The sequence below is a fragment of the Puccinia triticina genome, chromosome 9A, assembly GCF_026914185.1.
Source record: "Puccinia triticina chromosome 9A, complete sequence".
In the NCBI taxonomy this organism is placed as follows: domain Eukaryota; kingdom Fungi; phylum Basidiomycota; class Pucciniomycetes; order Pucciniales; family Pucciniaceae; genus Puccinia; species Puccinia triticina.
The window spans coordinates 6,683,192-6,708,591 of NC_070566.1; the positions used below are offsets into that span (position 1 = coordinate 6,683,192).

Genomic DNA, 25,400 nt, shown 5'->3' on the forward strand with positions numbered 1-25,400 from the left:
AAACATCAACAGTAAAGTGATAATTGTTCTTTCAGTGATTGCTATGAGAAGATTAATGCATAGCCCATTTGGCATTGGGATACCACCTTAATTTTCTTTTTTTGGCAATGTTATGATATCCAAGTATATTAAAGCCTCAGTTTTGTGGAAAAAAAATTCAAGGGTTTCCCCTACAAATGACCAAAATACAAAAAAAAAAAAAATCAAAGGTTTCCCCTTTTACAAAATAGAAAAAAAAGACTAGAAGGTTTCCCCTTTTACAAAATAAAAAAAAAGACTAGAATACAACATGATAAAACAAGCCCACACCCTGCCACCTAACATCAGCAAGCTGATGTATCATGGCCCACCACCCATCCCTGTCTAGCAGGTTTAAAAAGTGGTGAGAGGAAGACCCCCAGCCCGTAAGCACAGGGGGGTCCACGAGTATCCCGCGCCGGACTGCACAAATGCAACAGCGGACGCGAGCTTAACAAAGCCTCACTGTGAGAGCCCCGAAGGGGCAGCCCCCCAGGGTCTCTGTCTCACAGAGAGGCTTACCTGGAAAAACCTGTACCTGGCCTGAGAGCCCCAGGAATATCCGCCTGTATTAGGCTTTTTTTCACATTTTCCTTTTTTAAAAATCAACTGTTCATCTGTTGAAGTCGCCCCTCAGGACTTAAGGAGTGCTCGGCATTGCGCTTCTTTTGATGCAATTTGAGCCTTGTAGCTCCCAATATAAGGCCTGATCCTCCCGGTTGAAATTTCCAATCATGGAGGAAAAGTGGCCGTGTAGGGAGTGAGATTTACTGTACAGAACTGTACAACTCTATTAGTCATCTCAAAGGATTCTTGGAAAGTGAGCTCCTTTGAGCCAATCTCCAGCTCATGGGAGGAGGGCAATGGTGGCAGGCCTACCACCAATTTGAAGAGGAGATGCAGGTCTTTCACCGGTTCAAGAGGCGGGCAACATGCCCTCTGGGAAGTGGGGGATTTGGGGGCACAAAGTTGGCCACCTGCAAAAAACACCAACTGCACGTGGGGCTCTCACGCCAGGAATCGTGGATTGCACGCAAGTCCCTCCCTGACGGGAGGTTGCACTTTGTGCGAGGCGCTTCGCGCCCCTGCCCCCCGGCAGGCGAGGGACTTGTGCTAAGTTTGCAGCGGACGGAGGTGAGGCGACCCCGGGCTGGAATTACAGCTCGAGAGCCGCCTGGGGAAATATGGATGCCAGTGTCCTCCTATTTATAGGCAATCCTCTGGTGAAGCTCCATCCCACCCATCACAACGGACTCACCACCCACCTTCGAACTGTTGCTTTAAAAATGCCGCCACGCCGTACGTAGCGCTGGAACCCGCGGGGTACCCGCCAAATTTATTCCCGCTTGTCAAAATCCCAGCAACATACCCGCCCGGCGGGTACCATCCCACAGGAATCGGGTAGGCTCCGCGGGATCATCCGGGACAACGGGAATACCCTGCTGACCCGCGGGACCGGGAATACCCTGTTCGCGGGACACGGGAATACCCTGCTGACCTGCGCGACGCAAGCATACCCTGCCTGTGCCAGAAGAACATAGAAGACATGGATGTTCAAGTCGAACCGGTTGATCAGCGAGGCTCAACTCAGTCTCATCCCCCTGATTCAAGTGCAGCCACATCCACAAGTCCGACAAAGAAGAGCTGGGTCTGGATGCACTTCAAAAGTTTGGAACAACACCGAGTCCAGTGTCAAGTTGCAAGCAAGAAGAAGGCCGGATCTACTTGTGATACAATACTCTGACGAGACCCCACTGGTAGCACAAAATCAATGACTGAACACCTGAGGAGGATCCACGATGTTCTGCCACCAAATCAGGCCGGTTTTCCCAATTTATTGAAACGCCAGCGTGTTGAGCAGCGGGTACGTTCTTTGACTTTCTAAACCATAAGTGCCTTTTTGCTTACAATACATCCTTCAGCCCGTTCTTACTGCAGACCTGCTCAAACAGGCCATCGCATATTTAGTCGCTGAGGGGGACCTACCCTACTCAATAGTCGAGCAAAAATCATTCAGATATCTACTTGAGCTTCTCAATCCAGCAACCCTGAACATGGAGTTTGGCCGGAAAAAAATCGCAAAAGAGGTTGACATGCTATTTTTGGCTCATAGGAACCATCTCCAGAAGATGCTCAGTGGCATGAAGTACCTTTCTTACACTGTCGACGCTTGGACCTCCCCCAATTCGAAGGCTTTCATGGCCATCACCGTTCATGGAATCACCTCCGATTGGAAGGTGTTGGATGTACTTGTTGGGATGCCTACAGTACATGGCAAGTACTCAACAAAATCTGCAGATTTGTGATGTGATGTTCTAAAATTATCTCCTCTCTTAGGACGCCACACCGGGGCCAATTTTGGTGAAATCTTTGTGGATCGTTTGGACGATATGAAGATTACCGATGCTCTTTGCTGTATTACGGCCGACAATGCGTCTAACAACTCAACCCTTGCGACGCGAGTTGAACAGAAGCTGGTCGGAATTTTCGATGCAGACACTCAACTCTTGGGCTGCATGGCCCATGTCATCAACCTAGCCGCGCAAGATGGCCTTAAGGTCTTTGGCGACTGCAGATATGACAATACAGAGAAGGAAATTACCATTGACCAGATGGATATCAACAGTCTTGTTGATTGACCGGATGGAGCCGACGTCAATCCTCAAACTGTCATTTCTCGTATTCACGGACTTGCCACTTATGCTCAATATTTGCCTCAGCGCCGCAAGGCTTTTCAAGTTGCAATCAACTTTGTAAACAGTCAATCTTCAACCCCTCATCCCGTTAATGATATAACTCTCATAAGGGATGTTTGCACCCGTTGGAACTCCACATTTCTAATGCTGAAGCAAGCTCTTAAGCTGAAGCAAGTCTGCCAGACATACTGCAGCACCAACCCCGAGGTCTCCAAGTATTCACTCAGCAAGGTTGAGTGGCAAAAAGTCAAACAGATGGCCAAATTCTTGGAGCCACTCAACGATGTGACAAAAATTCTATGTCGCTCAAAATATCCAACATCAACGGTCGCACTACCCATATACATATCACTTATCAAAAGTATACTTGGTGTCCGACAAATGTACGACTCTTCTCAGCTCATTCCAGCTGCCAACGAGATGATCAAAAAATTATCGAAATATCTGACCCTTGCCTTGAACAAGCCTGCTGCAATTTGTGCGATGATACTCGATCCTTGCGTCAAGCTGAGCTACTTTGACAGAAATCGTGCATTCTTCGACGTACACACCATCTTTACAATTACACCCGAGTCCGCATTGAAAATCTTCAAGACCGAGGCAAAGAACTTTGATCAAAGTCCGTCTAGAATGGATTCATCTATTTCAACTCCTGCCCAAACCCAATCAACACCTTCCCAAGACAAGGCCAAGACCACAAAAAAACGATTGATGGCGATTGAGGCGAATTTTTTTGGCGAGGCCACAGTTGCCAACGACTTGGAGGCAGAGATTAACCAGTACATAGCCGAAGTCAATGAATACCACACCTGTGATATCCTTTATTACTGGTCCCAACACCAGAAGTTATATCCATCCCTGGCCTTGATGGCCAGATGCTTCCTCGGAATCCCGGCAACCAGCGCTCCTTCCAAGCGTGTTTTCTCTTGATCAAAAACAATTGTCGGATCGCAAAGACACAGTCTCAGTGGTGGTGCGATTGAGCACCTCCTTTGTGTGAAGGAATGGTACCAAAAATTTGACAAAATGCTTGAATCGTCAGGTGTTCACAACTCACATCCTCAAGTTGACAATAACGACAAAATCAGTGAAGAGGATGTTGAAGATGACAGTGATATTGATTCCGACTGACTCTCCTGCCATTCTCTTGTTTTTTCTCCATTGCATACACGTAAAGAAAAATGTATTCCCCATTTGCAATCCTTGGGGGTGCCTCTTCCCCATTCACAATCCCTGCTGTACCGCGGGGTACGTTTCACCTCCCCGCGGGGTATGTTTCACCTTCCCGCGGGGTAGGCTTGGCATACCCGCGGGGCGCATATCCCGCGTGTATGCCCTGGCGGTCCGAGTACGGGTCCTAGACTGTACCCGGACCGCAGGCCGGGAACGGTCCACCTTAGGAGGTGTCCCGAAGCAAGTCCCGCGGGGTATGCTGCGCGGGTATGCCCCGGCTGCCCGGGTACGGGTTCCAGCGCTAGCCGTACGACACACCTAGCTCCCTACCAACCGTTGCACCTTGTTGCGCCCTGGCCTTGACTCCAGGTGGACCAATTCCAACCCAACAGACAGCGACCCTCCAAGCGATCCTAGCCATGACAGAGACCAGACTGTCCAAGCAGATGATCAAGTGCGCCATTGGCATCCCGCTCGAGTCCATCGTCGTCGTCAAGGGCAACCTCCAGGCGCCCGTCGAGGACGTCAAGACCTGCTCGCAGTCCAAGCTTGAGATCAAGCTCGAGCAGCTCTTCCTGCTCGCCGAGGCCCCCGCTAAGCTGCCCTTCCTGCTCAAAGACGCCAGCCGGCCCGTCGACCTGCTCCCCAAGGAGGGCGAACAGTTTGTGACCGTCGGCACCGATAATCGCTTGGATAACAGAGTCCTCGACCTCTGAGTAAGTTATAAGCCAAAAAAAAAAAAAAAAAAAAAACGACTGAGCTGACCAAGATGGTCCCCGCCCCAGACACCGGTCAACCAAGCAATCTTCAGGGTGCAATCACGCGAATGCAACCTGTTCCGCCGCTTCCTAGACAACGAGGGGTTCATCGAGATCCACACGCCCAAGATCCAGGGCGCGGCGACGGAGTCCGGCGCGAGTGTCTTCAAGCTGGGCTACTTTGAGCAGACCGCCTTCCTGGCCCAGTCGCCCCAGATGGCCATCGCCGCCGACTTCGAGCGCGTCTACAAGATCGGCCGCGTCTTTCAGGCCGAGAACTCAAACACCTATCGTCACATGAGTTCAGTCCCCCCTCTGGCCCCTACACTCTGTGAGAGAGACTGATGGGTGTGTGTGTGTGTGTACAGCCGAGTTCATCGGGCTCAATCTTGAGATGGCCATCAACAAACACTACCACGAGGCCGTCGACCTGCTCGACAGACTCTTCCTGTCCATCTTCGGAGGTCTCCGGGCCTCCTCCGCCCCAGAGATCCAGACCATCAAGTCCCAGCACCCCCTCGACGACTTCACCTTCCTCGAACAGACCCTCCGCTTGTCCCACAAGGAGGCCGTCCAGTTCCTCATTGACAACGGCATCGATATCCAGCTTGGTCAGGATATGGGCACCAAGCAGGAACACATCCTTGGTAAACTCATCAAGGAAAAGGCCCGTCCTTGTTCTTCTTGTTAGCAGCAGCAGAAATTGCTGAGCTCCTTCTCCCCGGGGCAAAACTTGCTCCTCAAATATAGTATCACACCAGTAAGCGGCCATTCCAATAATCAACATCAGCAAAAAACAATTGCATACTGATCAACTCTTTCAACCACCAGATTACTACATAATTGATAATTTTCCATTAGCCATCTGACCCTTCTACACAATGCCAGACCCGGTCAATCCAGTTGAGCTTTGTTCTCTCCGTTTTCTGCTTAAAAAGTTAAATAACCTCCAAAACCCAAAAAATCTTGAATGTATTTGTCAGACATTGAGTAACAGCTACAGTTTCTTCATGAGTTAAGTATCTCCCTCCCCATTAGAAAGAGAGAAGAGAGAGGCTAACAAGAAGATTGGTCTGGCGAGCAGGAGGCAAAGAGATAATCTCGGGTGCCCAGCGGATCCACGACCCGGAGCTCCTGATGGTGTAAGACTCAAAAGGTGTTGTGAGACCCTTTTGCTGAATGGCGAAAGGTATGGGTGAGGTGCAAGCTCTGCCTTTCTGTATATCAAAAAACAAGACCACCAAGGTAAGCTTGGCAATTTATTTTGTGATAGGATATGTTTGAAGATGAGATATATAAGAGGATTGTTGTTGATGTCTGAGGTTGATGGGGTTACTGATGTATGAGATAGGTGACGGTGACTTGATGTCTTGAGTGGGGCTTGAACCTAGGTCCTTGGCCTGGGGGTATATAAGTTCAGAAAGTGAGGAGTGATGAGGATGAGAGGGAGCTAAGCTCAACCAGGAGTGGAACCGGGGACTGGTTACTGGTGAAAGGTGTGTGACTGAGCGGTGATATAAATTGCAAATAGAGTGTGAAAGGTATGTGAAACTGAGTGGTGATATGAACTGATAACTGTGATATGGATAGATGATAATATGAGTGGTGATAAGTGAGTAGGGAATATATACTGCCGGATGGCATGAGGAGGGAACAACTGGCAGGCAGAGGCCTCCTTATATAGACAATGATGAGGGAATTTAGCTCCAGGGGAACAGCTTTGAGGGAATTTGGTTGGTGAGAAAGTACAACTGAGGGAATTTAGCTAGACTATCTACAATGCGTCCCTTTGATATGCAAACAGGATCATATATGTTCATACAAGGATTTTCCAAGATCAAAGATATGCAAATGGGAAACAAACATATGCAAGGGGAAAATAGGAGGTGAGGACTGATAAAAAGGAAGGAAGAAAAGTAATTCATATGCCGTATGCATTATGCCAAGTATGGTAGCCAAGAGTTGAGTCTGTGTGTCAAGAACGCACATATTTCGCTACATGTAGCTTTGTAGCTTTGCAATTTAGCGAAATTGAGTGCCGCTAAACTAAAGCTAAATTGTAGCTACCCTCGCGCTGCAATTACAGCTACGGGGAGGCCACTCAAATTTTTTATTTTTTTAATCGCTAGATGGTAGCGCCTATTAGCGCCCAAACCGCTACGCTTCAGCTGTTCTTAGCGCGCTAAGCGCTAACGTAACGTGTAATTTATAAGCATGATCCGCTAACTTAGCGGCTACGTTAGCAGGGAGCAGACAAGATAAAAAAAAGGCAAGACAGCCTGGAAATTTTGAATTCTAATATTGCACAAGTGAGATTGGATTGAACGAGTGACATGAGGTGAGATCAAGAGAGAAGAAAATTTGGTACTTGTACATAAATTGGGAAGAGACACTATTTCTCTGGATCTCCAACATGTGTAATCTTATTGGCTTTTTTTTGTTGATAAGGTTGCCAACATGCGTAGCAAATTTTGCATTAGCTTCAGCTGCGTCAAGAACAATCTGGCAATCAGTGAAATCACCCCCGGCCTTCACCCCTTTTTGCAACCAGATGTGGCTGCTGACGCATTGCTCGATGGTCGCTGCACATAGGGCACTCCTACCGGTTCCACACACATCAGCCGCTGCTGAGAACAATAAAAAAAATCAAGCTGAGACCGTAAGAGTTCTACCAGCAATTAGCAAGCGTTTGATTTGGTGCTGGCAAAGCTGGCCAGAAATGTGCAAGAGTGGTTGTTGTATCATTATTTTGACTGCGCATTTGAAATGGTAGCGTGCTGCGTTAGGTTTGCACTGCAGTGAATGAACCGCTACTGCAAATGCGTAATAGATTGCCCGCTAATTTGAACGCAGTAGAATTTTGAGCGCCTCAAAAAGCTACAACGCTAAATTACAATTTTTTTAGCGTTAGCAAGGGCCAATCCGCTAATCTACAAAGGGGGGCTGGGAAGTGTAGCGGGAAGAGCGCTACGTTAGCGCTAGAATTAGCGTTTTTCAGCTACAGCTAACGCTAAGAGCAAAAACTGTTGGCGGGAAACCGCTAAGCTACACTTGTAGCGGCGCTAATGTAATTTAGCGTAATATGTGCGGTCTTGTGTGTGTGAACCCACTCGGACTGGTGCGTGAAAGGGGTGATTTGCGTATCTTCTGATCCGGTAGAGATATGAGAGTGGTTTCAGTGGGTGACTAGGGGTTATTTTGGTCCTAGATTCCATTTATGATGTCCATTTGGCTGTATCTTGAGGCGTTTTGTGAGTACACATAAAAGTTTGAATTTTTCTCCTACAAACACAGGAATAATGACCACAACGGCCCGGATGAAAGAAGCAGGGATTGATCCGGCGCAGATGAAGGGATACCTGGACGGGTTCAGACTGGCTTGTCCTGCCCACACCGGCGGCTGGATTGGCCTCGAGCGTGTCGTCATGCTCTTCTTTGGCCTTGGCAATATCCGCAAGGCTTGCTTGGCTGTGGCCAGCGTGCTGGAAGTTGAGGCATCCACCTTTGTTGCCGTCGCTGCCCTCTGGATTCAAACAATTAGGGTGGACTTTTTTTAATGGATTTTTTCCATGAAATTGATCTTATGTGTGTTGGGTGTGGACTGTGAGAGTTGTAGGAGAGTGTCAATGTTGAATGGAAGTTGGTGGTGCACCTGGTCTGTGACATGAATCTAGCTTGAATTATAAAGTAATTTCTTTTTCCTTTGCCTTTCATTTTCATGATTTTAGTATGGTAGTATCTGTGAAACCTTTTTCTTGACATGCCCATCCATAGAACCTCCTCCTTTGACCTCAAACATGTTTTCTATGTATTATGATCCTTTTGATTTGAAAGATAATTTATCAAAATTTTTAGGTTGTTTGCTATCACTGTGGAGCTGATCTTGATTGATAAATTGATTCTTGATTTGAATTCTGAGGGAAAGTTGACTGTAACCATCACAAGACCCCCACATTTCAACTTGTGTAACCAAGTTCAAATCACATTTTAATTTTTGAATTGCAGTGCATGATGCAACTACCTGTTTGCACAGATTTGTGTCAAGTATTCAAGGGGTAATTGTGAAAAAGGGTTGGAATATATTAATCTTGGATCTGCAGCGGCAAAGCCGCCCTGGCCTCTAGTTGCTAAGTACAAGTTCCAGATTGTTGAAAAGCATCACAGTTTTTTGTCCTTTGTGGGCCTTTTTTGCCTGCACAATTGTGATTACTGTGTTGTGTATGTTAATCTTGAGCCTCTCAGTTTACAACATGTGTCAATTTCTCCCAGCAACTATCCTATTACCAGATATAAAATCACTTTGTAACTACCCAATTTTGCATATAGTTCATGTGCTGATGACTGGATGACTTCCTGTTGGCAAGCCGCCCAGATTTCAATTTATACCCCCCAGTTAACTTTTTTGCAAAGGGAAAACATTTTCCTAACCCTGTGTATAATTCCTTCCATTATGGTATTCAAAATACATGGTGTTCAAAATTGCATAAGGTTTTTTTACATAAAATCATAAACTGCAATTTTGGCTGGGAGATGTCACTTTAAGTTTTATGCACACTGACATCTCCCAGCCAAAATTCTCTTTATGATTTTATGTAAACAGTTAGAGTGTTCAAAGTTGACCTGCATAAAATTAGGGTGTTCAAAGTTGACTTGCATAAAATCATAACACCATAAAATCATAAAATTCTAAGCTGAAAAAAATATGTTGCACCCAAGCACTCAAATTAGAGCAACATTTCTAGAATGATACGTATGAAATCATCACTTGAAAGTTTTATGATTTTATGATTTTATGCATTGAAAATTTTATGATTTCAACTTTGAACACCTTAAGTGACATATGCAATTTTGAATACCATACATGTGCACTTCTCATGGGTCTGATACCTGGGTTAATTTGGGATTTAGAGAGGCATCTGGATCTCCCTAAGATCTGACAGCAATTCCTCTGTTACTCACTTCAAACGGCTGTGAAAAAGGCACCATTTTTATTTTATATCTCTGTTTGATTGGAAATAAATTATGGTCTACCAATCAAAGCCTAAACATAAAATTCATCTGAAGAATTAGAATAATGGTGAACTGCAGAATTAATTTGAAGATGAGCACAAGACTGGATGACTTCCCGTCATCATTTAGAGAGCTCTAGATGCCTCTCTAAATCCTAAATTAAGACACCTATCAAAAACTCAACCAGTGCACATGAAAGTAATGAACTGTAGGGCTAGGAAAACATTTCCCTTTTTGTCAAAAATTAAGGATTTGGGTGTGTAAATTGAGATCTGGGAGGCTCCCAGACTCAACGGGAAGTCCTCCACTGAGGCCTCAAAAGTTTACCTTAGATCTGCAGTGGAAAAGCTGCCTTGGCCTCTAGTATTTTTAAACCCACCTCTGGTGGTTCCAAAAACATTTTAAAAATATCTAAAACTGGTTGTTCTTTTAGGAAGGGGTCAGCCTAAAGGCACCCCAAACTTTTACTTCATGTACACCAGTTTGGGGTGCGGAGCCAATGCACACCAGAGGGGTTGGGGTCTTTGCGGGTCTACCCCAATAATGTTGGGGTACAACATGGTGTACACCATATCAGCTGGGGTGAGCCACATAGCACCCCAAAAACCTCAATTTCCGTGGTGTGCACAGACAAGGCACACCATCATAGATGGGGTGCCTAATTCCCGCACACAAATTCTTGATAGAGCAGTAATCTGGGAAAGGGGTTCCCCACTCGGCACCCCAGATATACCTGGGGTGTTACACCCTGCACCCATGATTCCTGGGGTGCCCAAGCAACCGTCTGACTTCCCATCACCCATCACCCAGCTTAACACCACTCTGCAACCAACTCTCCGACGACTTCACCCCACTCAGCAACCATGTCAAACCCTCCACAGCAGCTCAACACCAGCACTGGTACCCCATCAACAACCGGAGTTACTGTACCCCCAGCGGTATGGGAACAGATGCAAAACCTCCTCACGATGTTTGGTCCTCAGGCTAGTGCTAATTGTTTGGCTGCCATTACTCCCCCCGCCTCGGCTCCTATAATCGCTCCCGTAAATCCTGTGTTGGCTCCCTTGGATCCTATGTCAACCCCATTGACTCCATTGGCGGTGGCACCAACCACCCCTTTGTTGGGTCCTTCATTGGCACCATCCAAAAATTCCTCAGACAAAGCTACTGAATCTCCAGCTCGTGCAATCTCCCTGGTGCCGCAGTCAACTCAGGGTCATGATACTAATCCGGAGGCGCAAATTGATGTGATCACGAATTTAAACATATTCAATTACTCCACCGGTCGCAAGTGCCTTCTAGGTCCAGAAGTATCAGAAACTACCAGAACTAACTGATTTTTATTTTTATTTTCAGAACCATTGGATCCCCCCCCCCCCCCCCCCCCTTCTGCCCAGTTTCTCTCAATGGACGACTTGGTCAGTTTTTGTCAAAACTGGGCCAAATCACATGGATATGCGGTCGCCAAGTCTCGCTCAAATGCCAACAAAAATGTTTACATCCGATGCAATCGTTCCGGCAAATTTCGCGGCTCAATAATGAATCTCTCTGGGCGAAAAACATCGACCTCGAAGATATCGTGCCCCTTTGAAGTCAAAGGTTCTATTCCGACCAGCAAGAAAATTGCGAATAAGACTTGGACACTAGAGATCCGACACGGCGGACACAACCACCAAGCATCTTCTGGACCCTCTTCCCACACCGCTCACAAAAAGCTTCTTCCCGAGCAAGTGGAAGAAATCTGAAAGCTATCTCAGTCAAATTTGAAACCTGCACAGATTTTACTGCAGCTCCAAACCTCCAACAATGAAACTTATGCGACTAACAAGACTATTAGCAACGCTCTTCAAAAAATTTGTCGCGAGGATTTGGATGGAAGGTCACCAACCGAAGCGCTTTTATGCATCTTGAAAGAATCTAACTGGCTCGTTGACGTCAAGGTTTCCCCCGATACTGGCGCGATTCTATCGATTTTTTGTGCCCATCCCGGCTCCGTTCACCTCGCTCGAATCAATCATCATGTGGCCCTGATGGATTCGACTTACAAGACAAACAAATACGACCTCCCATTGCTTCATGTCATCGGTCAGGCCGCCTCGAACCGGTCGTTCACGATTGCTTTTTGTTTTATGGCTCATGAAGATGCGGACAGCTATTTGTGGTCGGTCAGCTGCCTGAAGAAGCATATCTGGCGACCCCTTCGCATCCCAAAAGTATTTATCACCGATTGCGACAGTGCCTTACGAGGCGCATTGGCGAAAATCTTTCCTGATACACAAGCAAATCTGTGCACTTGGCACCTCAACAAGAACATCACCACTCATTGTAAAAAATACTTTCCACCCCCTCCAGATAAACCAAAACCCAAACCTCAGTCGCAAAACGTCTCGTCTCCGCCGCAAGAACCGCCACCAGATCCCTGGAAGGAATTTATGACTGTTTGGGGCAGCCTCACCCAAGCAAAAACTCCCGATATATACTCCGAACGACTCGCAGATTTGAAGAAGCACCTTGCAACTCGCCCAGCTGTCCTCGAATATATTGAGAGTTCTATTCTCCCGGTGAAGGAACTCTTTGTGGTTGCATGGGCATGCCAGTATGCTCACCTTTGAAATCTCAACACTTCTCGGGTTGAATCCAGCCACGCCTATGTCAAAACATTCATCAAGAACTCCACTGGCGACTTGCTTTCGGTATTCAAATCATTGGCTCTTGCGGTCGATGCACAAATCAACCATGTGCATGAGTCAATTGGTCGGTATACTGTCAAGACCCTGGTAAATGTGCCCAAGTGTTTTGTGCCACTTCTCGGCAATATCTCAACTTTTGCACTCAAGGAATGCCTCCAACAATTCAAACGGCTCAAGAACCTTGATCCGACGGAACCTTGCTCAAATACAGTTAGGATTGGACTCGGAATACCATGTGCCCATAGGATTGCGGAGATTTTGGAAGGTGGAGATGTGTTATCTCCAGATGACTTCCACTGCCAATGGAATCTCAAGTATAATCCCGAGATAACGGTAAGTCCCTGTTTTCTCAAAGATCATCTGTCCTCAGTGTGGTTCTGAATGTTGTGTGGCCTTCCTGCAGAAATCCAAAGACCGCGAGGTTGATTTGGACGAAGAAATGAAGCTGCTCACAGTGGCCCTCTCACACGAACCATCCAGCAAGCTGGCGGATTTGATTGACCAAATGAAAAGTATCGCCGCTGGAACCCATGTCGCTGTTGCAGCTCAAGCACCCGAAGTCAAAAAGAATACCAAAGGTCGCCCGTCAGCAAAAAAACGCAAACGCTCTTCAACAGCAACCAAGAGGAACCCTTTGGCGTTTGAGCTTGTTGAAGCAAAGCTCAAACGCGAACATCTTTCTCGAAAGCAAGCATCAAAGGTGCCCAAGGGAAACAAATCAAAACGTGTCAAACTTGAAAGCGAAGGCGAAGACAAAGGCAAAGGCAAAGACGAAAGCGAAGGCGAAGATGAAGGCGAAGCCAAAGACAAAAGCAAAGGCAAAGGCGAAGACAATGGCGAAGGCAAATCATGTGATTCTGGCAGTGAGGAAGAGGACAATAACATTGAAAACAAAGATTACGACAAAAACAAAGAAAGCGATGGCGTGGATAAGGAACAAATAGAAAAGTACATGTCCCAAATCCCCAACTATCTTCAACAGTTCATCCTTGGCGTGTTTGATCCCCCTGGCAATGGAAACTGCGGCTTTCATTGCATTGCACAAGCCCTTGGTTACATAGACAACGGGTGGCTCCGAGTACAGAAAGAGATGGTCAAAGAGGCGACCAAAAACCGAGGAGTTTACTCAAAGTTACAGGGAGGTGAAGGCCAATTGAAATCGGTCATTGAAAGCCTCACGGTGGAGAACGAGGAGGCAAACATTGGTTGCGATCAATGGCTCTCCAAGTTGGCACACGGTCAGATCATTGCGAACACTTACGGACGACCAGTCGTTTTTCTTTCAATCAAAGACTGCAGCACCTACCTTCCGCTATGTGTTGGCCCCGGAGATTCAGTCCCAATTTACCTACTCTATGTCGATGATTCTCACTGGGTTTTGGCTAATGTTGGGGGGAAGGATGGTGTCAAACCCATCCCTCCTCCTGTATTGGCAACCCGGGTGACTTCCAAAATTGCTAAAGAATGGATCAGTCACATTGAGAAGGGTGTGAGCCTCTACACTCACTTGAGGCTCTTCACTCAATGACTCGAAATTTTATGTTTTTTTCTTTTTATTTAATTTTATTCTTCTTCCTGAATGTAAATAGGTCTTTTAAAGGCTTGATTTATTAACTCAAGAAACTCTTTACACCAGAAAAATTTGATGCACACCAAATTTTATTGGCTCTTGGTGTGTGCACCCCAATGCACCCCAATGCACCTCAATATCCAAAATAGGTTTTGGGGTTCAAATCTGAAAATGAGAATTTCTTGGGGTGCACCTCTTTTGTACACCATTTTCTTGGTGTACATGGCTTTGCACACCAATAAGACAGCTGTCTGGGAGTTTTGGCCTGTGCACCCCAGTTTTTTTGGTGTAAGGTAGTGCGCACCCCATTTCCTTGGGGTACATTAGGTGTGCACCCCAACTATAATGGGGTGCCCAATGAGGTACCCCAAAATGTTGGTGTACTTGAAGTAAAAGTTTGGGGTGCCTTTAGGCCGACCCTTTAGGAAGTCCAGGCTGATTTTTTTTTTAAAAAAAAAGAAACCCAATCTAATTGGTTTTCAAAATATTTTTGCACCTCTGGGTTAGACGCTGGGGGGAGGTCTATCTAAACTTAAAGGCTGTGGAGGACACTTTGATTTTTCCTTGTGCCTTGTGAGCTGTGGCGCGCAGATTGTATGGTGCTCCACTCCGAATGTGAGGTGCGTGTTGAACTGCAGAGTGTGGCTGCCGTCGCGTCGGTTGATTGTACAACCCTCGCAATGAACACTAGAGAGTGAACTCTTGGTGACCAGCATAGACCGGTCACCCAGAGTGTATGCGCCCTCTGGATGACCAGCACAGACCACACACTGATACGCGAGCCCGCCTTCTCGTCTTGCAATGCAATTCTCAGTCGTTTGATGAGTCGGCTTGCCGGTCCCGCATGCCACAAGTTCAACCCAGTCCAGTTTGGCCTCCATCCCGCCTTCTCTCTGGAAGACACGCCTCTGATGGTGATTCTGCAGCCAACTGCTGAGCCAACCGAAAGGTATAAATAGAGGGCCCTCTTCCCCCTTCCATGTCAATCCATCAGACTACAGCGCCATCTTCTCCATAATACTTCCATCTCCCTCACTTCTTCCGAAGACTACTCTCAGCTTTCCAGCAGCCAACCAGCCCTAATTCACTTCTTACCATCATCCACTAATATGCAAAACTCTCCTAGTATGTCCATTCCCGCCGAGAAAAGTCTTCTCCGCCGAGCCAGCGGGATTCTGTCCACCATGGCCAGCCCATTCGCAAATCACCGGGCTTCCTTTTTACTCGACACCAGTGATCCTATCTCATTGGAAGGTTCAGATGATGATGAATCCAATTCTCACATGAACCGGCGCTCAACTCGAGCCAAACGCTCAAAATCCACTATCTCAAACTCACAAATCCTTGTGGAAACGTTCCGTGAGGTTCACACATCGTCTCCTAAGAAAGAGCTCCGAATCACGACCTCCCACAGCGCCCTGATGGTCAATACAAGAAGCACGGCGCCCGACCACTCCCTTCTCAAACCGCATCCATACCATTACCAAAAGACCAGAGTCAGTGGAAACGTCTCCAGCCAAGGGTACAAGGTCGCCAGTCAGCGTCTCTGTTCCTCCAGCCGCAGCATGGAACAACTCATCATGCGTGAAGATATCAAAGGCCTCGTAGAATCTTCCGACTTCCAAGCGGCCTTTAATCGTCCACTTAACCTGAGTCCCATATTCGATGAACCAAACTCACCAGAAAGTGATGCAGTAAGCTACCATCACCTCTCTTCAAACAAACTCCTGGGTTCTTATCTTTCCCTCTCCAACTTCCTCTCCAGGACGCGACTTTCCTGTTCTCACCCAGACAACGGGCCAAATCATTACAACCTTATGCAGCTTCCTCGCGGATGGAAAGAGGAATTGAAACCACTTCTTCAGTCAGTCAACATGTTATCATTATTTTTTTACCCCATAAGACTAACCAAGGCAGTTGTGTCGTTGAGAAACAGATCGGCTACAACTTGCAGTTACCATACGAACCTAGAACATCTCAATACCGGAAGGCTCCTGAAGAAAAGAGGTTTTCAAAAGAGGATTACTCCACTTGGATCAGATTTGAAAATCCTATCGACCTCCTCAGTCCCACGCCTTCTTCCCAAATGACCTCGCCCTCCGTATTCAGCAACTACAGCTTCGAAAACGGACCCGAACAGCAGCCCCTAGGTGTTGAGTCTTATTCGATGACCCGGGAGGAGACTCAAAGCTACCTCGGCGATTCGCCCATCGAAGCACCGGTATCCATGTACTCTCACTCCGACCTGGCTACCTCCAGTCAAAACTTTGGCGCACTGTCTTCCGCTGGACTCTTTATCCCAAACTCGAACCCCAGCCCCCTTCCTCCGTCATTGGACGTTCCAAAAACTGAATCAAGCCACCGATCCCTCCGCAAAAAGATCTCTCAAAGCTTCAAAGATGCCTTTGGAAAATCTGCCCACAAGTGCTGAATGTCTTCAGTATAATATCCCTTCGGAGCCCATGAGCTTTTTCAACTTCTACTAATAATAACTTGTATCCTTGTTTTCCAGACCACAGCAATTACCATTTCACACTTAATATACATTTTCCTTTTCAATTTAATATCATCATCATCTTATCTATGCATGTCTGCTCCTTTGCCTCATTCCCTAATCCATTCAATCACTACTTTCTCAAAAACACCACTTGTTATTGGTTGTATGCTGTCTGTACAATTAATGATCGTCTATCAGTGTTTAGCTCAATTGAGCTCACAATCTCCCCCACGAGCTATGCTACGCTCAAAGCTGCACTTCCACCAACTGTTTCAGCAGTCAGTCGTTGAGGATCCAGGTAGTAACAAAACGCCCACGGTGCCCGCCCTAAGGAACCTTCAAGCCTTACAGGTGACGGATGGAACAATGACCAAGCCAAGTATTGTTTTCATTGAAAATATGTACATACTGGGTGTTTTATCAGGGCCCTGGCAGTGGCAGTGGAAACCCCTGAAGTAGGTGGGTAATGTAAATGTATGAATCTCAACATTTTTTTTGCAAAATGTTAGGCATTAATTTGGTATGAATGGGCTATGAAACCCTCAAGGGATGGCATCAAGCATGGCATAAATCTATGAAATTTTGGCCAAAATCTAGTTAAATCTGCCAAAAGCTGCAGAACCCAGCTTTTCATTGGGGTTTTGAGGTTCCCCAGGGGGATTTTGCTTCAAACATACGCAAAAAAAATTACCAATCAGCCACAAAAAGCCATTCCCAGTGCCCCACAATGTATGAATTTAGCCAAAATTATGAATTTTACATCACCTACATTTATAGGGGGTTTCCAGGGTCCTGTTTTATCCTGTTCCTTCCTGTTCCAGTAATTCTTACTATACCAGGGATACAACAAAAGTTTTGTGGAAACAATTTTAAACGTTTGTGGTTTTATTAAAATGGTTTCTGAAAATGTTTCACCTCTTTTCCATTGGTTTTAAATTTGGGCCCTTTCTCACAAAGTGTTTTCAAAAACATTTGAAAAACCTATGACAACTGCTCCACCGACGTCGTCTGCAATGAAATTCAAAAAGTTTTGAAGTAGATTTCAAAACATTAGGTTGCAGCAGGTTGCAGCCGTGGGTTAATTTTGCAGATCTGATTGCGAGTGGATGTGGGATATCCGCGGCTCCGATCCGCGGACTGAAAGCCTCTATGGTTTTACAGAATAGCCATCATCCGTTTGGATTTTATCTATTTCTGCTCGTGTGAATTATGGCTTTTGAGAGGTTTGATTTATTCGCCAGCCGGCCTCCGGTGAGACTGAGAAACTGTCTGAAACCTTGCGTGGGGAGATCGCCGACATTAACTTCATTCTCACTCGCCCAAAGGGATAGCCATTATTCGCCACCAACCACTCCAGCTCCCGAATGTCTCCATCCATCTCGGACACAAAGCCGTCGGTCTTGATTTTAGGTCGGTTGCCCATCCGATTGCTATTTTTTTGACCCTCGACATTCTGATGCCCGCTGAATTCACTCCCCGCTTCAAGGCGGATTGCAGGACGGCCACGCTCGGGCCCTGCTGGCTTATCTCGTCCCCTCTATAACAGATCCTGCCCAGTTGAGCTCTCTCTTTCTCCTTGCCAAGTCTGATAGAAACCCAAATGTATTAACCACAATATCTGGCCCTCCTAATTCATCATAGACAATCGGCTAGGCATATCAGATTGGTTGACAAGTATCTCTGTTTACCCCAGGATGACGCTTATACCACGTACATGGTACATACATTCCTAAAAAAATCCCCTTTTGAAAAAGTAGTAATACTTGATTAGCGAAATGCATTTAATGACATCATTGTCCTTTTTTATAGGATTCAGAGTGTCAAAAAGTCCTGAAAGCAGGAGAATCGATCGGAGTAGAATACTTACAAGCCAATCTGTTGGTAGCGAGTGAGTCAAAAAAGAAAAGAAACACAATCGTTCGTTCAAGATTAAGACTCGCACGAATTGTGCAGGTTCACGGAGCAAAGCGTTCACACTACCGGAGCAGTACCGGGCGGAAAGTGGAGGTGGGGGATCGGAGACGTATGACTACGTGTTTGACTTCACGGGCGAGACGGACTATAATGCGGAGGAGGGTGTGCACATCGAGCGTACGGGTCGGCTACTGCCCGAGCTTGGCCGGGTGGCTGCCGCGATGGGCGTCAAGGCCTACGTCCGAGAGCTACCGGCGCTCTACCACAGTGATAACAAGAAACCACTCAAGGAGGGCGAGGGAAAACCGTTCAGTATGCGTTCCAAATGGGTCCATGAAGGTGTACGTGCCATGGCCGCACTGCCCGAGTCAGTATTTACACCCTTTTTCCGTCCAGTATCATACAATTTCCCAGAGACACTTATCTTTGGATATTTTTCTCCGCAAAAAAAAAAAAACACCTCACAGTCTTAATATCGTCGTCGCCCGTCCGGCTCTACTGTATGGACCATATGCGGTTGACGGATGTACGGTGACTAGATTTTGACAATTTTCCCCTATCCCCCCGTCGATCAAATCTTTGTCCTTCGTCCTTCGACTTATTCCAGTGGTTCTATCCGGATCGAGTTCAGATGCCCCCCGGTTATTGATCGGTGAAATCTATAAGTATATTGGTGAACGAATGGAGCACTTGTGGGTCTTTCTCCAAGTGAGCAAAAGTGAATTCGCCGTGTAAGTTAACTTTGGTACAATTCTGTTTTGATTGGGTAACTTCAACAGATGGTCGTCAGAGCTCCGGCTGCACACAATCCACACCCACGATTTTGCGGCGGGACTATGGGCGCTAGCGGGATGGATGTCAGGGCTAGGCCGGGCGGCGGCGGAAGGGTATGCGAATCCGATCCCCTGTCTGTTGCCAGCTGCGGAGCAGCTGCCCGCGGGGATGCCCGCTCGGGACCAGCTCGTCAAAGCCCCATTCTTTAACCTCGTCGACGACGGTGATACTACTCAGGGGCTTATGGCTAGTATCGCCGAGAAAGTCGTAGGCGTTAAGGTCGGTTTCTACAACAAAGTTGTCTGTCAATTTGCCAAGGTCCGCCCATTTTTCTCTTCTTCCTCAAATTTCAAATCTTTCTTGCTTCAATTAATTATCATGTCTTTATTTGATAAAGTTAAACATGATCGATGTAATCGAGGATGTAAACGAGAAAGTAAGAAGTTTCCTCTTCAAGTCTAATTCGCAATACTTCCTGCTTACCGCGCCGTTCAAGGAGGATTGAATAACTAAATTCTGACGATTGATTGGAAATGCTCAGCACTGCGAGCCATGGCCAGAGATGTTATCAAAATCGAACCCACCAATCACCAACACGCCCTTCACACCGAACCTCCCACGGGCCCTGCTGACAAAGAATCACATTGCATTCGACGGCTCGAAGATCAAGGAGATAGTTGGTTTCAAGGTGAATTTCCCGGAAATGACCGAAGAGGTCATCCGAGACCAGGTCCAGAAATTCATCCTTGATGGCGTCTGGCCTAATGCTCCTCCCAAGAAATCTTCCTAAACCCGCTGGCCGCTTTTATATCTTTTTTACCTCCCTTTTTATTGTTTTTTTTGCTTGATGTTGTTGTTGCTGTTGTTGTTGTAATGTGGCTTTATTTTGGGCTTTTCTCAGCTTGGCAAATTAAATTATTATACTTATTCATTCTGATTCATGTTAACGTACAGCCACTGCCTCACACTAATTTTCTGATTGTTGAATTTTCCTTTTCGCGTCTTTTTCTCCAACTTTTTCCCAAGATCAAGTCGATTGATATGACATGCTAAGAAATTTAACAATGCATACAACAAAGGCTTCTCAGGCACAAAAATGTACATTGGCTTGCCAGATGAGATGCTATCTATGTAAGTAGAAAAAACGACGCTCCTGTCATCACTTGGCACTCAAACTCGCTTAGGCAAATCCCTGGGATTCTTGTTCGACTGTGGCTGTGAGGATCCTTGCAAGGCAGAAGGTACAAGAAAGACAAATCACAAGGCCGGCCCTTGCCCTGTGGGGGCTGTTGTGTGCTGCTTGTTTGTATTCTCAAGTGATTTAAAAACACAGTATGTCAACTAATTGAAGTTGGCCCATCGGAACTGAACCAGTATAATCAGTCATTCTGGAAATCCTCTGATTACACATTATACCCAAAGCATACATGTGCGTACTCTTCTACTTCAAAAATGTGTACTCCCAATTTAACTTTCTTCAATTACGTGCTCCTAATACATCTGGTTCGGTTAGTCCAAGCACAACAAAAGAAAAGATTATTTCAACAACAGAGTATGCCTTCCTTTAGGGTTAAAATCTTCGCTGGCACTATAAATGTGTGGATACTGCAAATTATTTGGGCTGAAGCCCACACCAATCTAAAAACGGCCCGATTCCGGTTCCCTTCCTTTCCCGCACTGGAACAAATCCTTCAATGCGTCAAAGAGTAGACTTCTCAAGACCCAGCCGCGGGGGTTGTTGGTGCGATGTACCGTTGGACACTGATAAGAACCTATTATAAGAAGTTAAAAAGTTTGCGATATGTAAGAATCAACACCCAAATTACACAAAAGAATGGATACGGCACCTACATTTTCGAAATTGTACTTCAAGTAACTATCAATTTTGCAAGCGCCACCGATTGATAGGGCTTCTGGCTTGTCGCATTTCTTTTGAATATCTATAATTATCTGCCCCAATGAGGCCCAGTTATACTACAGATGTTTATGTAAAGTGTGACATGAGTAAGTGTGAGCTCCGGATTATGAACATGATTATTGACTGCTCGCTGGAACCTACCTCAAAAGTTAAGTTATTCTCGGCTTTGCCCACCGGATGTTGGCTAGACCCGTGAATGCGGCTGTCAGTTACCTATCCTCAGCATTAGACATTTTTTCCCTGTCTAACTCACAAGACAACCACACATGTTCCGGCGTGTACAAGGACAGTCCAACCTGAAGGTAAAGTAAAATTAAAACTGGATCTTGCCACAACGCATAAGGAAACATGAAGACGGACCAGGCTTTATTCTCAGACTTCCAATAGAATAATAGACTTGCGCCTCAACAAGGGCATCGCAATCGGTCTGGAAGATTCACGATAAGCTTCAAGGTGTGGCGTAAGTTTTTAGCTGAGAAACACGTACTTTGAGTGGTGGTTCGTAACTGCCTACGAAGAAACAACATGTTCCAAAGCTTGATCAGATACATTGAGATGATGCATTGAGGCAGAAGCGCTCACCTGGAAAGCAGACTTTAGAGGTGCATTTTGCCGGAGTCAAATCTAACGGCTTGGTGATGCCTGGGATCTCCTTTTTAGGCTGGGGGTCCTCGGTGACCGGTTTGGTGTCCCGCTTGGCTAATGACTTATCCGCGTAAATATCGACAGTGGCATGCGCCTTGGATCCGAGGTAGCCAATGGAGAACGTCTGGATGAGATACATATCCGGGTTATCATGAACGCTTTTGATACTTAAGGGTTGCATCGAAGATTCTGAAATTAGATGGGTGATTAGATTGTCTGTCCTTCTGTTGCGCCAGCTACTGTTGGATGAGAGCCGAATGAAAAGCTGAGCGAAATCATGCGCCGAAATACTCACTGGTTTGCAATTCCGCTGCATAGCTGAAGGATGAAGCTGCTACCACTAGAGCGATGGCCAGATGAATCATGCGCAAAGACATCCCGAAATGCTAGTTGCTGTTAGTAAGGGAGAGGGTATGTGCTTGAGGAGGTTTCAGGGGCTGCAAGAGAAAATGGGAGGTGGATTGAGAAGCAGCGTGGGCGCCGGGAACACTCAGGGTATAAATGCAAGCTGGCTGTCAAAATCTCATGTCAAGTTGTTGGATCAACTGTACATAAGATTTCCTGTATTTACATACTATAAATCTATTTTACCGTCCGTATGCTGCGCCACTTTACGGAGCTGCTTGAGATTACAATGTTGCATGGGGAATTTTGACTGTAGCCACGTAACGTCTCCTGGCGCCATCGGCAACAAGATTAGCCTGGCGATCAGCACCCGAAGTCTCGAGGGGTCGTATTCAGAATACAGAATATTGGTGTATGCTTGGGGGGGGTGGCTGGCAGTGCCGGGAGGACATTTTACAGATTAGCAGCTCGTCAGTCCGACCCTTGCACTTGCAGGGTCTGTGATCTCGATGGAGCGTTCGAAAAGCTTCTCTGCGTGTAAATAGATATGTTCCAGAAGATTTGCTCACGGCAAGTCCAGGTAATGGTTTCATGTTTGCCGCTTAGGGTGTGCACTGAAGGACTCCACTACACAGTGAAAAGATGATCTAATCCGAATCGCGGCGATCGAATGTGTTGAGCCTTTTAGAAAAATGTCCCGGAGCCTCGCCGGAGCCGTGTCTCGCGAGGCTGGGCTTGACTTATTTATATAATTACCGGTCATATCACCGGTCACATCCCAACTTGGCTGTGCGCAGAACGCCATTCCAAGTTGGTTCGCCGCCGAGTTCAGTGTACACAGCGGGGCGAATCGAGAAAAGGTGTTGCGCCCCACCTGAGCCCCAGGCAGTACACGCCACACAGGCGCCACTGGCACACATGAGACACCGCCAGGACCCAGGAAGGCCCCTATGGAACACAGTAACCTAAATTCCCATGTTTTTGAAAAATTCATACATTTTTGGGGCTCATTCATACACGTTTTGTGTGTAGGTTCAGAGCTTGGTCTAAAAATTCATACAAATTTTGTGCCTACGTTTTTTTGGGCAGCATGCTGCTGCCAAGGGGGGGGGGGGGGGGGGGGGGGTGGAGAGGGGGGAAAGAAAAGAAAAAAAAGGGGAACCAGACTGCTGTAACTGTTGAGGGGGGGGGGGGGGGGGAATGGGGTCACTTGGGCAGGGTTAATAAGAAGGACAGAAAGTGGGATGCAACCTGTGGAAGCCAGAGGGTAGGTGAGTGTGGCACCGCTCCGGCCTAGAACTGTAGACTTGATTCAGACTGAAAAATCATTACAGACAAGGCTTTCAACCTTAGCTTGAGCCCCTGATTCTCATACATTTTGGTTACTACCCCCCTTGCCCTCAGAAAAAATTCATACAATTGAGGTGAGTACCTTTACCAGCCAAAATGACCATTCATACATCTGGGGTGTGTAGGTTTTTTGGTTTTTGACAAAAAAATCATACATTTTGGTTACTGTGTTCCATAGGGGCTTTCCTGGGTCCTACACCGCCCCCATAGTGCACCCGTGACGCCCTGCGTCCCCTGGCGTATCGGAGAGGTACCCAGCACGCCACAGGGACCTTGGGGTAACTGGCGCGGGACAATGACCGGCCCCAGCACGCACCGGATGTTGCCGCCGGGTCACCAATTAATTACCTTCACGAGCCAGGGACGCCTCCCCACCAGCTCAGCCCGCACGAGTCCGCCACATCACCGCGTCTGTCCCCGAGGTAGTGTAGCCCCTTCCCTGGGGGCCCAGCCCTGGCTCGCACCCACCAGTCTGACTTCAACAGTAGTTTTCAAGCAGTGGAGCCCTTTCTGGGGGCTCCAGGTTTGTTTGAGTTTTTAAGACAAATGTGATCCACCGTGTCTGCTCCAACGCACTTGCTCAACACCTCTCCACCTCTGACTTATCACAAGTCCCTCGCTTCAGAGGGCCCTGGTACACGAGCTTAACCAAGCCTCTCTGGAGGAGAGCCCCGCAGGGTCTCTGTCTCACAGAGAGGCTTGCCCCCAAGCCACCAATTTTGGTGTGAGAGCTGACAAGCCTGGGGCTCAACCAACCCCCATTTTTCCTTTTATCCATGATCTCACACCCATTTTTTGCCCAATAGGTGTTGAGTTTCCGCTAGTTTCCGCTGGTTTTTGCTGTGACAGCCTTGTGAAAGCACTGAGTCATCTATGCTCAGAAGATCATTCTTCCTCTTTCATTGCTCCTTTCCGGGCAATCTTACTCGCCCTTTGACCAACTCATTTCGTCTCGACATTGCTCAAGACTCAAATCTCCTCAAGACTCGAAACTCATTCCTTGCTCGACATTGCTCGGGTTTCCTCTCTCGACATCGTTCGGGTTTACTCTCTCGAAATCGTTTGGGTTTCCTCTCTCGACATCGTTTGGGTTTCCTCTCTCGACATCGCTCGATTGGCTCATCTCTCCAATTTGGTGAGAAAAGAACGGCGATAACCTCGGTCTATTCCTTCCTTGGCTAATCTCCTGTCTTTTCCTCTTTCTTTATCTTTTCCAGTGTTCTTGTTCCTTGTCTCCTTTCTCCTGTCCTTGGTTGTCTCAGAATCTCATTTCTATTGTGGTGGTAATTCTCTCTCTCTTTCCTTTCTCTTGTCATTTTCCCTTCTTAACTATTCTAATATTGTTTCTTCAGTCTGGTTCTAAATCTACAGTAATTCAAGTCAAATCTTCACACGATTAACAGTCGAACGAAGCCGATTCTTGCGCTCAGGATCGTATGTCGTCAAACTCTGAAGAAAATCAAACGAAACCAATTGTGAACCAGCCACCACGCCCACAACCAACAACCTCTGCCTCTAAAATGACGGATTCAGTTATCTCGGCCGAAAAACTTAAGGCCTTGGCAATTGAAACCGCTATCAAGGCTATTCCCTCACTTAATCAGGAGAATTATTCTAGCTGGAAGGAACAAATGCTCAATTTGTTCGAAAATCTCAATGTCAAAGAGATCTTCACTCTTAACAAAGGTATCATATCGGCCGATAACGAGTTGTTTATTCGAACAATTATGACTTCTGAGCTGGACGTGGAAATTCAATCCAACATCATGAACAAGGACAACCGTGGAGACGCTTTGAAAATATGGAACGCAATCGTCGAATACTTTGCCTCCAAACATAGCGCAAACTGAGCCAGAGTCTGGAATCAGTTCTCGTATATGACCTTTGATGAGACTGACATAAAGGCTTTTACTACTAAAATCAAGAAACTACTTAATGAGATGCACGAAGTCGGCATTCAGATAGATTCCGACATCGTCGGGTATGAAATTTTGAAGAAACTGCCCAAATCAACCGAGATGGACAGCATGAAGACCACTATC

At 46.6% G+C, this 25,400-nt stretch overlaps 4 protein-coding genes across 4 annotated transcripts; 3 read left to right on the forward strand and 1 right to left on the reverse strand.

The window, feature by feature from the left end:
• Positions 1-4,656: 4,656 nt before the first annotated feature.
• PtA15_9A680 (uncharacterized protein) lies at positions 4,657-5,336 on the forward strand (the record flags this gene model as incomplete). The annotated part of the gene is made up of 3 exons (XM_053172915.1): positions 4,657-4,678; positions 4,740-4,946; positions 5,014-5,336. 3 exons carry the CDS (start codon positions 4,657-4,659, stop codon positions 5,334-5,336), a joined length of 552 nt encoding a protein of 183 aa, XP_053024108.1.
• Positions 5,337-15,099: 9,763 nt separating this feature from the next.
• On the forward strand, positions 15,100-16,346 carry PtA15_9A681 (uncharacterized protein; the record flags this gene model as incomplete). The annotated part of the gene is made up of 3 exons (XM_053172916.1): positions 15,100-15,609; positions 15,681-15,779; positions 15,852-16,346. The coding sequence occupies 3 exons, from the start codon at positions 15,100-15,102 to the stop codon at positions 16,344-16,346; spliced, it is 1,104 nt and encodes a 367-aa protein (XP_053024109.1).
• A 1,430-nt stretch (positions 16,347-17,776) lies between these two features.
• Positions 17,777-19,890, forward strand: PtA15_9A682 (uncharacterized protein; the record flags this gene model as incomplete). The annotated part of the gene is made up of 10 exons (XM_053172917.1): positions 17,777-17,822; positions 17,899-17,968; positions 18,054-18,129; positions 18,222-18,300; positions 18,366-18,693; positions 18,794-18,852; positions 18,958-19,018; positions 19,106-19,418; positions 19,498-19,536; positions 19,642-19,890. 10 exons carry the CDS (start codon positions 17,777-17,779, stop codon positions 19,888-19,890), a joined length of 1,320 nt encoding a protein of 439 aa, XP_053024110.1.
• A 925-nt stretch (positions 19,891-20,815) lies between these two features.
• PtA15_9A683 (uncharacterized protein) lies at positions 20,816-22,040 on the reverse strand (the record flags this gene model as incomplete). Its single annotated transcript, XM_053172918.1, has 8 exons — positions 20,816-20,872; positions 20,952-21,074; positions 21,160-21,202; positions 21,272-21,314; positions 21,379-21,445; positions 21,506-21,528; positions 21,601-21,852; positions 21,959-22,040. The coding sequence occupies 8 exons, from the start codon at positions 22,038-22,040 to the stop codon at positions 20,816-20,818; spliced, it is 690 nt and encodes a 229-aa protein (XP_053024111.1).
• Positions 22,041-25,400: the final 3,360 nt, after the last annotated feature.